General features: G+C 42.4%; 1 protein-coding gene across 4 annotated transcripts in view; it reads left to right on the top strand.

The window, feature by feature from the left end:
- LOC139645071 (putative adenosylhomocysteinase 3) overlaps positions 1-15,123 on the top strand; it is a 54,825-nt gene that overhangs the window by 25,005 nt on the left and 14,697 nt on the right. For all 4 annotated transcript variants that reach the window (XM_071520671.1, XM_071520670.1, XM_071520672.1 and 1 more), the window contains one exon: positions 11,948-12,056. In XM_071520671.1, coding sequence (XP_071376772.1) covers positions 11,948-12,056 — 109 coding nt within the window. The remainder of the gene's footprint in view (positions 1-11,947; positions 12,057-15,123) is intronic.

The following is a 15,123-nucleotide window of genomic DNA, read 5'->3' as shown; positions in this document are numbered from 1 at the left end:
TTGCTGCTGCGTCTGTAGTTAATATTTTGGGGGCGGTCTGTAAAAGCAGACTGAATTTCGAGTGTTTCTGATTTAAACGTGTGTTTGGACATTTGGAAGTGGGACTGAACCTGTGAATGCTGAATTGGGGGGAGTTGATTGAATTGGACTGAAAAGGAAACGGCATGAGGAGAGTGTATGGCCTGGTGGGTCTCAAGAGGACCAGGGAGAGGAGGAGGGAATCTAAGCACTTCGCAGACACGCAGGTGGGGACGAGGATTCATGGTGGTGGGCTAGTTTTTTTAGAATAGAACAGGACCTCCAAATGTAATTTTTCTTAAGCAAAATCTGTCAATGGTGTGAGATAATTTCACTCAAAGCAAATCAACTTGTTTCAATAATGTTCTTGAATCAGGTACGCCTATCATCATTTTTTTTTTTTATACTAGTGGAGTGATCTGTCTTTCTGCCTGGTTTCAAAATCATGACACTAGAAAATTCCTGAAACAAGTGAAACTGCATTGGAAACCAGTGGAATTATCTCACCTGATTGGCAGAATTCTTAACTTGTTTTAAGGGAACAAAAAGATCTTCAGACTGAATAAATTATTTAAGAGTAAATCAGCACTAAATCACACACTTTTTTGAGGTTTAAAGATGATTATATGGCTTCTAGTGAATAGCAATAATCCTGCACTTAATTTCAACATTTTTCAAATTAAGTTTTGCATCCGCTTCTAGAGGCAGAAAGTCGATGTTGCACTGCTTTCTATGGGTTGAAATTTTCAACTGTGTTGCACTTCTGGCCACAACTCAGTGATGTCAAGGCAGGAATTTTGCCTTTGGCAGCATCAAATGCTTTGCGATCGGAAAATTGTTACCGCCCCCCATGTAGAGATGGGTGATCCATTATCACAGACACACACACCCTTATTCGATGTCACTCCTCACCTCACTTTTGCATCTTTCAAAATTGTGTACTAGGTGGTGACTGGCTGAAAAAAGCGTTTACACAGTCTTTAAAAGCTTGGTCACATCAGAGGATATCTTCACTGATGATAAGCTATTTTGGAACATAGAAACAGACTTGAGTTGTGATCCAGTGGAATGCTTAGTTAGCCATTCTTAAATCTGTGACTGCCCCTAGGCTAGGTTTGAACACCAGTTGAGTTTGTGATCTTGTGTATCCTATTCAGATAGGATACACATGATACACATATTGGGAACATCTCTGTTTGACTTTCATTACATGGGAGCTCTTGGTTAGCTAATCCTAAATCCATAACCATGGGCATCGTCAACCCTCAATCTGTTTGTAAAAGTTTTGCTTTCAAGGCTATCGCTTGCATCTATCTACCTAGGCATTTGGCTGTAGTTGCTGCCTTTAATGTCATTGGCCACAGTGGCTGGTGCATCTTAAACCTAACCACTCAACAAGATTTTCAAAATAGGATCCCCTTATGATGCTACCTGCCAAACATCATAGGGGGGTTAAATAAACGTTAAAGGATAATATCAGTTTAAATTTTTTTTTCCTATCGCTGTTGATGCCCATGAAAAGTCTAAACCCACCAATGTCAGAAGGTGAGTACTGTCTGCTCTACTCCAGTTTGCCCTGTAGTCATAGGCTCCAGTTTTCAAAAATACATTAAAAACGGCACGCAGACGCATATTGCTTCAAATAAACAATGTACATTGCCCTCTAGGCAAGTCTACCTAGGTAGTGATTAGCATCCTATTCATCTACTGTTGGATTGCTTAGTTCTTGCCTGATTCTCAGCAGCGCTTCTTTCATTCCTTGTGTCCTGTCTCTTGTCATCTTGCCCTTTTTGTCCCTTTATGTCCTGCTTTATTTCCTGCTCAGAAGGCAGGGGAGGACAGGATGAGATGAGAGACATCAGAAGAGAGCAGAAAGGATATGGAATTGAAGAAGTCCTATCCAGGGAGTCATGAAGACTTTTGAAATTTAGCCATACTCTGAAATGATGAAAAATTGTCTTTATTGCTTCTAGTTTGGCATTCTTTCATTCAGTCCTTCTGCCCCTATAGTGTCTCTCTATCTCAGTCTTTCAATTTCTCAGTCTCCTTTTATCTGTTTCTTTCCTTGTCTCATTTCTCTCCATCTCTGCCGTGTTTTCCCCAGGGAACATCTGTTCATCTTCGATAGCTGTCCCAGAGGGAAGAAAACCGTCTTTTCATCAATTTGTCTGATTTGCCTGTCTCTCTTGAGTGAAATGGGTCTTTCATTTCATCATTGCCTTAGGAAGACCCATTTTTTGTCTGGGCTCGTTCACTGTGCTGTAGTGCTATAAAAGTGTATACAAGCTACAGTGTCTTGAACCAACCAAATCAAAGTGGCCATCCTACCAAAGATTTTTCAGCATCTGAGGTCTTAGAGAAAGCCTCTGACTATTCCCAACTATGAACTGGGATGTTCTCCTGATCTACATGTTGTTTGAGACAACAAAACCTGGCTTAAAGCTGGTTATTAAAATCTAGCAGTCTGCATCAATCCATTGTCTTCAAGTTGATTAAGAGATTGTTTTGGTTTACTAAGGTATTCTTTCTGACATGGCAGGACACTAACGTTTTGTCCACCGGCCACAGTGGCTGATTCATCCCCCAAAATGAAAATGTACTATTTTACCAGGCGACTGTGTTTTTAGAATATGACCTATAATAGATTGGGAGGTCCCAATGAAGGTGGGTTACTTGGCAAAATGGCTGGTGGGGTAGATAAGCTTACCAGCTGCAGCATTTGACTGGTGTGAGCTTCCCACCCTGCTTCTGACTAAGTAGGCTTACCTGGTTTTATCTTACAAATTCCGGTATCGGGACAAAGTATAAAGAGGACTGTGACATCAGCAGAACAACTACCTTGATTAGCTTGATAGCACAGCTCGGTTTAGCCTGATAATCCCTCTGGGAATAGGACATCAGTGAAATTATCATTATATACAAGGCAGGAAACTTTTTATTTGGTCTACCAGTTGCAGTGACTGGTACATCCTAGAATTCACCAGCCACTTTGATTGCTTTACAGGCAACTAGATTTGTAGAATAGAATGCCATCTCTAAATCATGGTTGGTTACCTGCCAAAGTTATTGGCAGAGGAGACAAACATACCAGCCTTGGCCAAAACCTGCTAGCATTTGGCTAGTGGTGAGTGTCATTTTACCATATTAGTGACATGGTTTGTCAAAGACCGTATCATGACTTTGCTGCAGCATGACTGATTAGCTGTGGAGTCTGAACTTTGGGCCTGTTGAAAACTTTAGTAGCCAAGGAAATTCTACCACACTTGTGTGTTAGTATCTTACAACAGAACTTAATATCATGGTGCCAACACAATTTTGGGAAATTGTGACTTTGGATACCATGGTAGTATTGTCCTTTCCATTTGCTACAGGCTTAGTGAGTAGAGCTTGGTCTGTCTGATTCAAGCTGATATGTTGTCATATCACTAGTATGGCCTCCTGGCTGTAATGCCAAGTCATCACCACTCCCCCTCTCCTCTCAGTAATCTGTATGAAATGTTGCCAGTCCTGTTTTTTATTGCTTTTATTTCACAGACAAGCAAACCCATTTGAATATACTCTCCCTGCATTCCCATCAGCCTGTATGATTCCTCTCAAGGCTTGGGGAGAGTCTCATGTGACTTAGTAGTGTATTCTTCCTCCTCCTCATCCTCCTCCTTCTCTTCATCCTGTTCTTCCTCCTCTACCATGTCTGTCTGTTTTTTTCTGTCTTGAAACTTTGCTCCATCCCACTCACTCCACATGCTCGAGTAAAACACAGCAAGCACGTACAGTATCATATCTCATGACATTTGCTGCTACATCTGTGCATGTTTGTTTTCCCTTTCTCTCTTGCCCAGAGGGGTTTCCTATTTTTTTTTCCTCAGCCAGGCCCTGATGTTGCCCCTGCCCTGTGTTGCAGCTAGCTTGTTGACTGTATTTGACCAGATTGACACCAGTTGAGCCTCTGCCCTGTCCCAAAACAAAACGGCTTACCCCAGAGCTTGAACACAGCATGCCCTCCCGGGACGCAGCAGATCCCATGCCGGTTTTGGCAGGGGCCAGGATTTAGATTTCTTGGTATTCATGACGATTAGGGTATCACTGTATAGCAACATGTAGTTGATGTAGCAGATGGAACTTAAATTTGGGCCAGTGTGTGTGTGACCTCTGAAGTCGGATACACATCTGTTGCAGCATGGGTGCTTTGCACAGCTTTGGCACTTCCAGTTGGGGTTAAAGGGATATCGGATGGGCTGCACCCCTACCCCACCCCAATCCAGCTATGATGGAAAAAGCATTTCCATATTTCTCTGTCAACTAACCTCAAAACAGCTTGGTAACGTTATTATAACAAATAAGCACATTGGTTTAATTGATGAATGGACTTTGCTTTTTACCAGGCTAAAAGCCTTTTTATGAAAAGTCATCTGAGCAGTTGTAGAAAAGCATATGACATGCACAGAAAATATTTTACTCTATTACACAATTAAATGTGACAAAAGCATAACTTTAGATATGTTATCTGTATCTGTTTTTGAAAAATCCAGCAATACTAGGCCCTAGTGCGGTCTACAGCTTTAGCAATTTCACTTATAGCTTTCTGAGAACCTTTGAACCATTACATCAAAAGATGGTGATGTTGTTTTATGTTACAGTCCATTTGCGTCATATGGGAATAATCATTGAAACAACTTTGCTCCAAACAAAGACTTGGAAGTGTTCATGCATTCAAACACATTTCAAGCAGTCTAACACCATTATTTTTTACAGCTTTTTTTTTTTAACTTAGTGAGTGGTACATTTGAGGTTATGTTTTACACCAAAACAAACATTTCAGTGTCAACCACAAACGAAAAAATACAGCAAGTAGTTATATATAACCTAGCTGTGTCCTGTGGCATTTTAAGAGTTAGGCCTATTATCAGAAGATGACTTATGTACCTTTTGGTCATTACCTTTTTGAAATTAAATGACTGAAAAGTAGTATTTACCCTCTGACAGCTGACATGAACAGTATCTTCAAGTAGGAAGCTTGCATCTTACATCTTGACTATGTGATGTAAATGCTGTTATACAGAGGTTGATGAGGTTAGACTGTGACAAATTTGAACGCAGACATCAAGCACACTTAAACATTGGTAGCATGACGGTGTGAACGCATTCAGCACAAGTTTTTACTAATTAAGCTGAGCTCCCTTCCCGACCCGAGTTTTAAACATCTGGGACCTCTGAGGACCCCCCCCCACACACACACACAGGCTGCATAGGGATGAGAACCTCTCTTTCTAATGCTGACTTCTTTTTGTCATTTTCAATGGTAAGACTGAGCTGGTGCATGTCCCCAACAGCATGGCGATCTCAGCACATATCTAGCACTTAATGTGCCGTACCTAGCGCTGAATTGACTGTTGCCCTGTAATCCTATTTAGGGGTGGGACACACACAGAGAATGAGTGGAAGGTAGCAGTCTTGGGTGAGCTGTGTTGAGTTAGCATGCATAATTCACACGTCATTAGCCTCCCAATCAGTCACCATCCATAATGTAGAGGAGTGCACCTCAAGGTTAGAGAGACAGAGAGAAGGCGGAGGCATAGTTGGTTTGACACCTTGATGTAGAACTGGCCTGTATTTTCTCGCTAACTTCTTGAACACACACAGTTGTGGCCAGCGACAAGGCTCATTAACCCTTATTGTCTTCCACAGCATTTGCCTCAGTGTTTGTCATCTTAATCTATATTATTTATGTCCATTTGCTTATATGTTTTAGTGTCCAGTGAAATAAACCAGACTAAGCAAAATCACATTTCAAAGTGAAATACCCATCGTTTGCTATAAAGTGAGATCTACTGCAAAATAAGAGGTGGCAACAAATTAAAACCACTTACAGTATTTTTGAAGGACAGTTACGATATATTGAATGATAAACTTCAGGTAATGATTCTTTTCCAAAATGGCGGTGTTTGGGAAATGAGGTCTTTAAGCCTTGTTGAGTCATGGACGTAGGCCTGTTCCTAGGTTTAGTAGTAGACTAATGTACTATTGCAGGGGCTGAGTGTAGTAGCCCGCAGTGCCTTTCTTACATAAGACCCAATGCCTCATATTCTCTCGCTCTCTCGCTCTCTCGCTCTCTCTCTCACGCTCTCTCTCTCTCTCTCTCTCTCTCTCTCTCTCTCTCTCTCTCTCTCTCTCTCTCTCTCTCTCTCTCTCTCTCTCTCTCTCTCTCTCTCTCTCTCTCTCTCTCTCTCTCTCTCTCTCTCTCTCTCTCTCTCTCTCTCTCTCTCTCTCTCTCTCTCTCAGGCCACTATGCAGTCAAGAGTGTGATGTTTGTGCCTGATTTGCTCAGATAAACATATGGAGCGCCCCACCCTCTCAGAAACTTAGGCTTGTCCACTCCAGTTGAGAACTGGTTCATTCATGTCTAGTCATCAGCTTTATTCTTAGCTTGCTAGAGTATGACCATATGACCAGTCAGCATACCTCTCACTTCATTCATGAATATAGACCAATGTACAATACAGTCCAGGACAGGAAGCTAATACTTTTTTGCACCCCAATAGCTGGTGGCAACTTAAACTATTTTAGCAACCGAGTTGAATTTTGAAATGAAAGGAACCCCTAAACAATGGTTAGATACTTGCTAAAGTGGCTGGTAGAGCAGACCAGCTGCTGTAACAGCTGACCAGCATTTGGCTGGTGGGTCATTGGAAGTTGCTGTGGATAAGAGCGTCAGCTCATTACCTAAAATGTAAGTGGAATTGCCCATGGTGGTCTAGTTAAAAAACAGTTTTACTGAGATGAGCATCTGTTTTTTGACGGTTCATTTGCCAAGGGAACTGGCATAAAATCAAGATTGTTTGGCCTGTTAAAAATGAAAAGGGGATTTTATCTTCAATGAAGTGTTCTTTTGATATTCAACATGTCATAAATTTAGCTGAATTACACAGGCCTCCAAGGCAAAGAGACTCATATTAATTCACGCTCGGCCTGTGTTTCCTGTCTTTGCCCCACAGTGACCCTACCATTACTCATTTGGCTATTTGATTAAACCAAGAGGGACTTGGAATTCCCTAATAATCACAGCTCTAGATGTGTGTCTGTCTATACCTGTGTGTATGTTCTTTTATGTATGTAGTGTTCAGGGCTTCCCCTAGAATTTTATTTCAAGCCTGGCAGGAGGCACAGACCAAATGCGAAGCAAAAGCCAGCTGCCGGGAAAGCCAGCTGTGCTAACGGTTGTGCTAACTGGGACTAATGCTTGTGCTAACTTGGTTCATAGTAAAGTACAACCAATAGCCCCCTCCTTTTTGTTACGGTCTCTGTATGCCAGGAGACTTGTGTCGTACAGCTCCAGGAGCCCACCGGTAGTTTAATACATCCATGGAGCCCACAGACGGCTACTATTAGCTTATCCTCCATTTTGTGATTCAACGTCAGGATGTCAGTGACATTGGGAGAATCTCAACGCTGATAGGCTTTCGCGACACAGCGCCACGCGAATTTTCCGGTCAAGTTGAAAAATTTCAAATCGCCCAAATACGCGTCTGAGGCGAATTTCGCGTCATGCGCGTCGCCCAGCACGAAATTGCGTCTGTTCACGTCTTTGCATTGACTTTGTATGTAATCGCCCTGCGCAAAAAATTTGCTTCGCGTTTGGTGGGAACGCAACATTATATCAGCTAGCGTAGTCTAAATCAGCTGGAGTAGTCTTTGGTTGGAACGAAAACCTGCAGACTCCTGGGCCTCCATGGCATTCGATACCCCTGCCCTAGAGGATACCAAGTGCAAATGAATTTGACTTCATGTTGAGAAACCAAAATTACATTATTACATTATTATCGGTACCATATTCTGACCTTCATACTAATGTACTATTTGGTAGATGCTTTTCTCATGTTGTCATGAGTGCATATAGATTAGTAGTTAGTAGTAGTAGTAGTAGGGTGGTAGTTTGAGATGGGCTTGGAGAGTGAGAAGGATACAGGATTTCACCTTTCTTTCAAACGGCCTTCTTTATCTGGCTGTCATTCTCTTTCTCTCTCTCTCTTATTAGCTCACTTGCTCTCACTCACACAGGGATTGTAATTATACCAGTGTGTGTAACAAAGCGGCTATTGTGTGTGTGTGTGTGTGTGTGTCAGTCCAGTGTGTCATTCTCTCTGGCAGTACCCCTTGTCCTGAGGCCTGAACTAACCTGTGGTAATCTTGTCCCCAAAATGGCATATAAGCCCTTCCATTCCCTCGTCCCGAGCTCCCAAAATGACCCTCAATCCTTCAGTCCAACTCTGAGCTCTTAAAAGCCCTTCATCAAACCTCCATCCGACAAATCTGAAAAGACTAATGGCCCCATACTGTACCTAAAACAGGGCTGTTGTAGCCTATTATAGGGTTGGGGTCCATTCCTTTTCAATTCAGGCGATTATCAAACAGGACTTTCTTCAACATAAAAATGAGACAAAAAAGACTTTGCATTTACATTTATGGGACATGACACTGAATCCTCCGTAGCTGCTAAATTAATATCAATTTCAGATGATCTTTAAGTGGCAGGTTTGATCCCCACTGCAAACCGCCAACGTGCATCCATCGATAACACGTGTCACTTGTTGTATGCCTCTTTTGGTAAGGTGGCTTAATGCAGCTAAATGCCTAAAATGTAAATCTAAGTTGGTTTATTTGGTCAAGCCCCTACCAAGTCCAGCTGCCATGAGTACTGCAGGTTTAATCCTCTGTGTCCATCAGGCAGGTGAAGACACTGAACCCATACCTGCACTCATTGTAAGTTGCTCTGGATAAGAGTGTCAGTGAAATGTCCAAACTATAAATATAAACTATAATCATTTATGCCATCAACTGGCCTCCTTAAATAACTTACTGCTTATCATTAATTTTGTCTTGCGTTGGTTTGGAAACGGCTTCTCCAGGGAGCATCATTTTCAAGAAACTTGAGCTTTTGGGCTAATGTTAATCAAGCAAAACGGATCCTGTTTTTATGCTGTCTTTCTGTGAGCCTGTCTGCATGTTCTTCAGCATTGCAGGGACATAGGAAGTCACTTTGGATACCAGTTGTTCTTTTGTTTTGTTTTTTACATAATAATTTGGGATCCATTTTCATCATTCTATGGACTGCCCTTGAGTCCTACCCCAGTTTTTGAAAAACATAACTTAGATTCAGGACTCACACTCAGTCCATCCTCTCGAGGGTTGGATCATTTAAATGTTCATTTTTTAGTCTAATACTCAAAGTTTAACAGATTCTAAAACAGTGGTTTCTTAGATACCTTTCTTTGTTAAGTGGAAGCACATTTCATGTGAATATGATTGGAAAAAATAAGTTAACTATAAGAGAATTTGTGTTCTTATTGTAAGAACACATAGAAAGTTTTTCGATACCTTTTTGATACCTTTTAATCAGGTTTTCAATACCCAGCCCTAATGCACTCACTAAGTGGGCTCCACGCCACAGCCATCTTGGGTCAGCAGGGGCAAAGCTTAGCTTTGGTTGTGATACCAACGACCCAGGAGCCCAATCTGTGGAACAATCAACAATTAAACAAGAAAACAGAGGGAGGAGAGAGGGAGGAAAAAATGAAAGGAAGGGAAACAATTCATTGCATTGTGTCTGCTGGCGCATGGTCGGACCAGTTTGGGCTGGATTGGAGTAAAGTAGAGGCCAAAAAGAGGCAGAGGGAGAAGAGGTAGCCTATAAAATGATCAGACCTTGAAACGCTAGATCCCCTCAATACACACACTCCCTTCTAGGCCTTCAATAAGACGTGCCATACTTGCTGCTTTATAGCACCTCCCCACACACCTGTGGCCATGCTGAAGAAGAAGAAAAATGGCGAGAGCAGTGAGCCCTGTGTGAAAAAGGTAAGGAGGAAGGACAGAAGCGAAAGGGAGGAGAAGGGAATGGACATTTCTGGCTTTACACAGGGATGTAGGAAGGTTATGACAAGATGTAAGGTGGGGAAATCTTTTATTCCTCAGCCACAATATGTGGAGGCTGAGAATATCAATAACTGGATGGTGTTAAATACCAGCTGGAAAAACCCACCAGCTAATAGCCAAAATTCACCAGCATTTGCCTGGTGGCCGGTGTTGAAAGTAAAGATAAGCAAATAGTGAATATCAGTAAAGACAATAAATTTGTTTGCTTTGTGTTTTTACAGTTTTGATATCAGGAAAGTGTTTCCTTGCTTGCCTCTCTGTGATGGTTCACTGTTGTCCTGCTCTTTGTTTGGGCGCTGTAATGTTTGAGCTTTGTGGTTCAGTCTGGACTTTCGCCTTTCCAAGCCTATTTGGAAATGTGTCAACGCTCCAGTTGCCTTCTCACTGTACTGTTGCTATGCAGTGCTACTTGAGAGATGGCAAGTCACTGAATTGAGAGAGAGAGCAAGAGAGAGAAAAGAGGAAAGAGTTTTTGTTAGACCTGTCAAGACTCTGATTGGTCAATGGCTCGGTGTGATTGTGTGTTTGTGGGTGTGTGTGTGTGTGCATACTATGAGAATGAATGAGAGACGGAAGACTACAGGAATGCCAAGGCATTCATTCACCTGTACCCTGTACAGCTTCCTGCCTGGTATCAGCTTATCACACACACATACACATACATACACACACACACACACACACACACACACACACACACACACACACACACACACACACACACACACACACACACACACACACACACACACACACACACACACACACACTCACATATGCATTGCATACAGGATGTTTCTGCTGTGTTTCACAACATGCAGTATTTTATCCAGGTTCACTCTCTTTATGCTTGGAATCGTATTTATTTCAATAAAAAGCTGTATGTATTTGCCTTGACAAACTTGTTTGTCACTCAAGGACAGTCTTTTTTTCACAAGGGAACGATAGAGAAGGAAAGCGAATGACGTTCGTTCCTCTCTTTTTTTCAAATCTTGAATGCTTTTGAGCGCCTCCGTCAGAAGGCCGTCACATCGGTGAAATCTCTTCCTTCCCAAATGTGTATTTCAACAGTGATTTGCTCTGATTTGTGGTTGTTATGCAAGTGCTAAAAAACCAACACATTTCTCTCCCTCTTAGCCGGAGATTAAAAAAAAACACAACAAAATTTTTTCATGTACAGATGTTTTATCATGCGTCATCGCTCACGGTACATCCCCCCCACCCCCCCATTAACATGTTTGTCTGTGATATTTGTCCTTGTTGCCTGGTTTTATGGTAGGAATAAGTCAGCCGTTAATGCTCAGATACTTAATATCAGCACTACATGAATTATGAGGGAGGCTCTAGCAGCTAGCAGGCTATTGATACCGAAACAGTAGTGGAGAGATAATCAGAGTGATAGAGCAGCTTGCTTGGTTTGTCAGTTTGTGGTCTGGATAGCCCAACAGTGAATGGCCTAATCTGAAACCCTCCCCCATTCTCAAGAACTGGGATGAACTGGTGTACCTTGTGTCAGCTGCATGGCCTTGATGCGGGTTGATAATAGCCTCATTGTCTTTGTTATCTTTTAAAGTCAGGCTGAACTCAAAGCTGGCCTCCTGTCTTGGAGACTGTGATGTCCTTGTTCTACCTTGTGTTTTTATTACCCCTCTTTATCTGTTTTTGTGTTCTTTTGTATTCTGTAAAGCACTTTGTGAGGAATCTGTTTGCTGAAAGCGCTCTGTAAGCCTGACATGAAAAGAAACACTGTCATTAAAGAGGCAGAGGACAAGCTCTCTTTTAACGGTTGGTTATTCGAGCATAAACCAGGCTATCCAAGATATGACCACTCTGAAACTGCGGGAATACAAAGTGTGCCACGCTCTACACATTCAGCTACACAGGACCACAAATTAACTCGGGTCGCCCACTCAGCCTGTAATACACTGGAGGTAAATACTGTGTGTGTGTGTGTGTACATGCTGAGTTCTGATCTCTCTCCTCCTCTCTTTCCCAACAGATCCAGTTTGCGGACCAGAAGCAGGAGTTCAACAAGCGTCCCACCAAGATCGGCCGGCGCTCACTGTCCCGCTCCATCTCCCAGTCCTCCACAGACAGCTACAGTTCAGGTACACACACACACACACACACACACACACACACACACACACACACACACACACACACACACACACACACACACACCACACACACACACACACTCATTTAGCCCTCTACTTATCAGCCATGCCACTGGATACAACATGCTTCCATTACAAAGGTATTAGGAGTCCAAAGATGATATTTTTTTCCTCTTGGTTGTGTTGTGAAATCTAGAAAGTATTCCACCTGGAAGGAGTGCTTTTATTAAGATAAAATTAGATGAAAAGTTGCTTCGCTCTGCCCTTCATCTGTCTCTCTTTGTCTCTCTTGCTCAATTACACTTTCTGTCAAACTCACTCAACTGTCTCTCTCTCTCTCTCTCTCTCTCTCTCTCTCTCTCTCTCTCTCTCTCTCTCTCTCTCTCTCTCTCTCTCTCTCTCTCTCTCTCTCTCTCTCTCTCTCTCTCTCTCTCTCTCTCTCTCTCTCTCTCTCTCTCTCTCTCTCTCTCTCTCTCTGTGGGCTCGGTGTTAGAGGATTAGAGGCTGGTGGTCTGTTGGAGGCGGTGTGAGAGAGGTGGGAGGTGTTTGTGGTACATTGGAAAGCATAGGGAGTGAAAGGCCTATCCCACACACACACACATGCACACTGGTTTCTTTTTTTTTTCTGCATCGCTCCAGTCCCATTCATGACTGCAGAGGTGATAGACAGGAAGGTTAGGAGAGAAAAATGTGATAGCCTGTCATGGGTACATGTACACAGTACATGAACAGGTTCCCTCCTCAATGTTTTTTGGTGACTTGGCATGATAGCACCCTGTGCCCATGCCTACAAACTCATTTTTCAATCTTTATTTATCCAGGAAAGAGTTCCACTTCCACTGGAGCCGTTTTGGGGGTGAAGTGCCTTGCTCAAGGTCACCTATAGGCTACTGCCACCCCCGCATGAAGCAAAGATCAGAGGAAAACTTCGACGTTAGTTTTTTGAGGTAGCAAGGAGAGCATCAAGATTAGGGATCCCACTGTGATATGGATAATCCTGTTCTCATATTCTGTCCTTGCCTCCTCTCATCCTTTTGCCTCCCCTCCTCTCCTATCATCACCGCTCCAAAAGCAGAGATTTCAGAAATGTTTATAAGCTGCTTCAACTTTGGATGCTCTTTAGAGTTCATGCTATGTGTCAGGGTCAGACACAAGCCATGGCTCTGCCAGTGACCCCATTAACTTGATGAATTAATCTGTATTTGCTGCTGCTTGGACAGCATTGCTGTTAGTGGTTGATACTCAGCGGACATGATGGACAGACAGATGGATGGCAGATGAACAGATGGACATTCGGTCGCTGTTTAGTGGACGGTCGCATTGGTGTCCCTCAGGACAGGAGTGCGAAGGAAGTCACGCTATTACACTCTCACTTGAAAATGAAACATTTTATTGAGAGAAAAAGATGAAACATTTTGATCTTGTGACTTTCCACAGGCACATTTAGTAGGCCAACTCGTGTTCTCCTGGGCACGTGTCACCAATCAGTCCGTTGTGCAAAGGAGCTAGTGTTTCTCTCTCTTAGGAAAGGAAACATTTTGTGGGATCAAGGGTGAGTGAGGCAGGATTTCATTTGGAGAATCATTTTCAGAAGTCTGCTAGCTAAGTGTCTTTGAGCAAGACACCTGACCCTAACCTGCTGGCTTATTGTAAGTTTCTTGGAAAAAGGGCGTCACCTAATTCCTAAAACATTAATGTACTCTAAAGTTGAGCAACACAAAAATGTCTTTTCTATTCCATGTTGTCTTCATCTCTATGTGTAGCCGTTGGTCTTTTGCAGAAGACTTTAAGCAAAATATTCTGAACACGTTGCTGATATTGAGTCATGTGTCACTTGCTTCAAGACTTAAAAGGCCCCCGTTCCCCTTCATTAACATCAGCAGTTACAGTTGGATTTGATGTGATAGGTGCAATCAACAAGGGAACAATGACTTTAACCTCATTCATTCATTCATTAGGTCATTGGATGGAAAGAGCAGATATTCCACAGTTTAAAGAGTCCGTCCCTTAACCAGAATTGTCACAGGTTCAGTTCACACAACAGCAGGCATCATGTTGAAGCATCCTTAATTAAAACACTGAATTCCTACCTGCTCACTCGTTATAGGCCAGTCTGAACAAGAAAAATGTCCTGCTTAGATGAGAGTTGAGTTAGTTTCTAGTTCTCCGTCACATAAATTGTGTGTGTTCTCCTTTTTTCTCCCTTGCTATTTTTCTGCTTCATCCTCTTCTTTTTCACCTCACTCTCTCAACCGGCTCAAGACTCCTCACTCACTCTCCCTCCCAAGAACCCTTCTCTCCCGCTTTCAGCTGTCTGATTATGGCTAAAATGCTGAATCCAAAATTATTTTGCTAGTTTTGGTGATCACGACGGTTACAGTTATTAGTCTACATTTATTTCTCTCAGTGATTTGATAAGCAGTATTATTTTTCTGCACTATTCGCATCTCATATTAACATCTTGACTATCATCAACAGCAGGCATTGATAATGAAATGTTTCAGTACTAGATAGAAACTTATGCAGCCCTACTCCCCCTTTCAGCCCTCCATCTCCTGCCCTCCTCCTTTCTCCTCCATCTCTCCTGATTCCCTGTCTTCTCCCGTAATCCCCTCAGTAAAGTGGTTCTGATTTCTCTGATGGTTCCCACAGACCAGAGGACACTCACTGGACACACCGATAACACTTTTTCCAACACCACTTTTGGTACTAAACTTTTTTAGCAGGGTTCTTCTTAAGCAGGTGGTGGAACTATGTAAAAATACAGCAGTGTAATTTATTAATCTCCTGGTGATAAACCTGGCAATTGCTCAGTTTCCTGGGAAAATATGAAAAATATTGACGTTCAGCCCCTATGCATTACTCAACATTTCATACACCGACTGTCATTTCACATATTGTTAAATTCATAGCTGTGAAGAGTTATCTTTAGCTATGGAGTGATATGGCCAAGTTGTCACATTGCCAAGCCACTGTTGGCATACTGAAAGCTGACTAAAATATTCAAATCCAGTCAAGAAATTTGAGCCTGGAAAAAGTATGGAAGTTTAAAATG

The sequence above is a fragment of the Centroberyx affinis genome, unplaced genomic scaffold (assembly GCF_046629955.1).
Source record: "Centroberyx affinis isolate AG114_WGS23_722 - 3 ecotype Tasmania unplaced genomic scaffold, CSIRO-AGI_Caff_v1 ptg000819l_1, whole genome shotgun sequence".
NCBI classification, from domain to species: Eukaryota; Metazoa; Chordata; class Actinopteri; order Beryciformes; family Berycidae; genus Centroberyx; species Centroberyx affinis.
The sequence above is the reverse complement of the archived record's forward strand: the minus strand, read 5'-3'. Positions and strand labels throughout refer to the sequence as shown.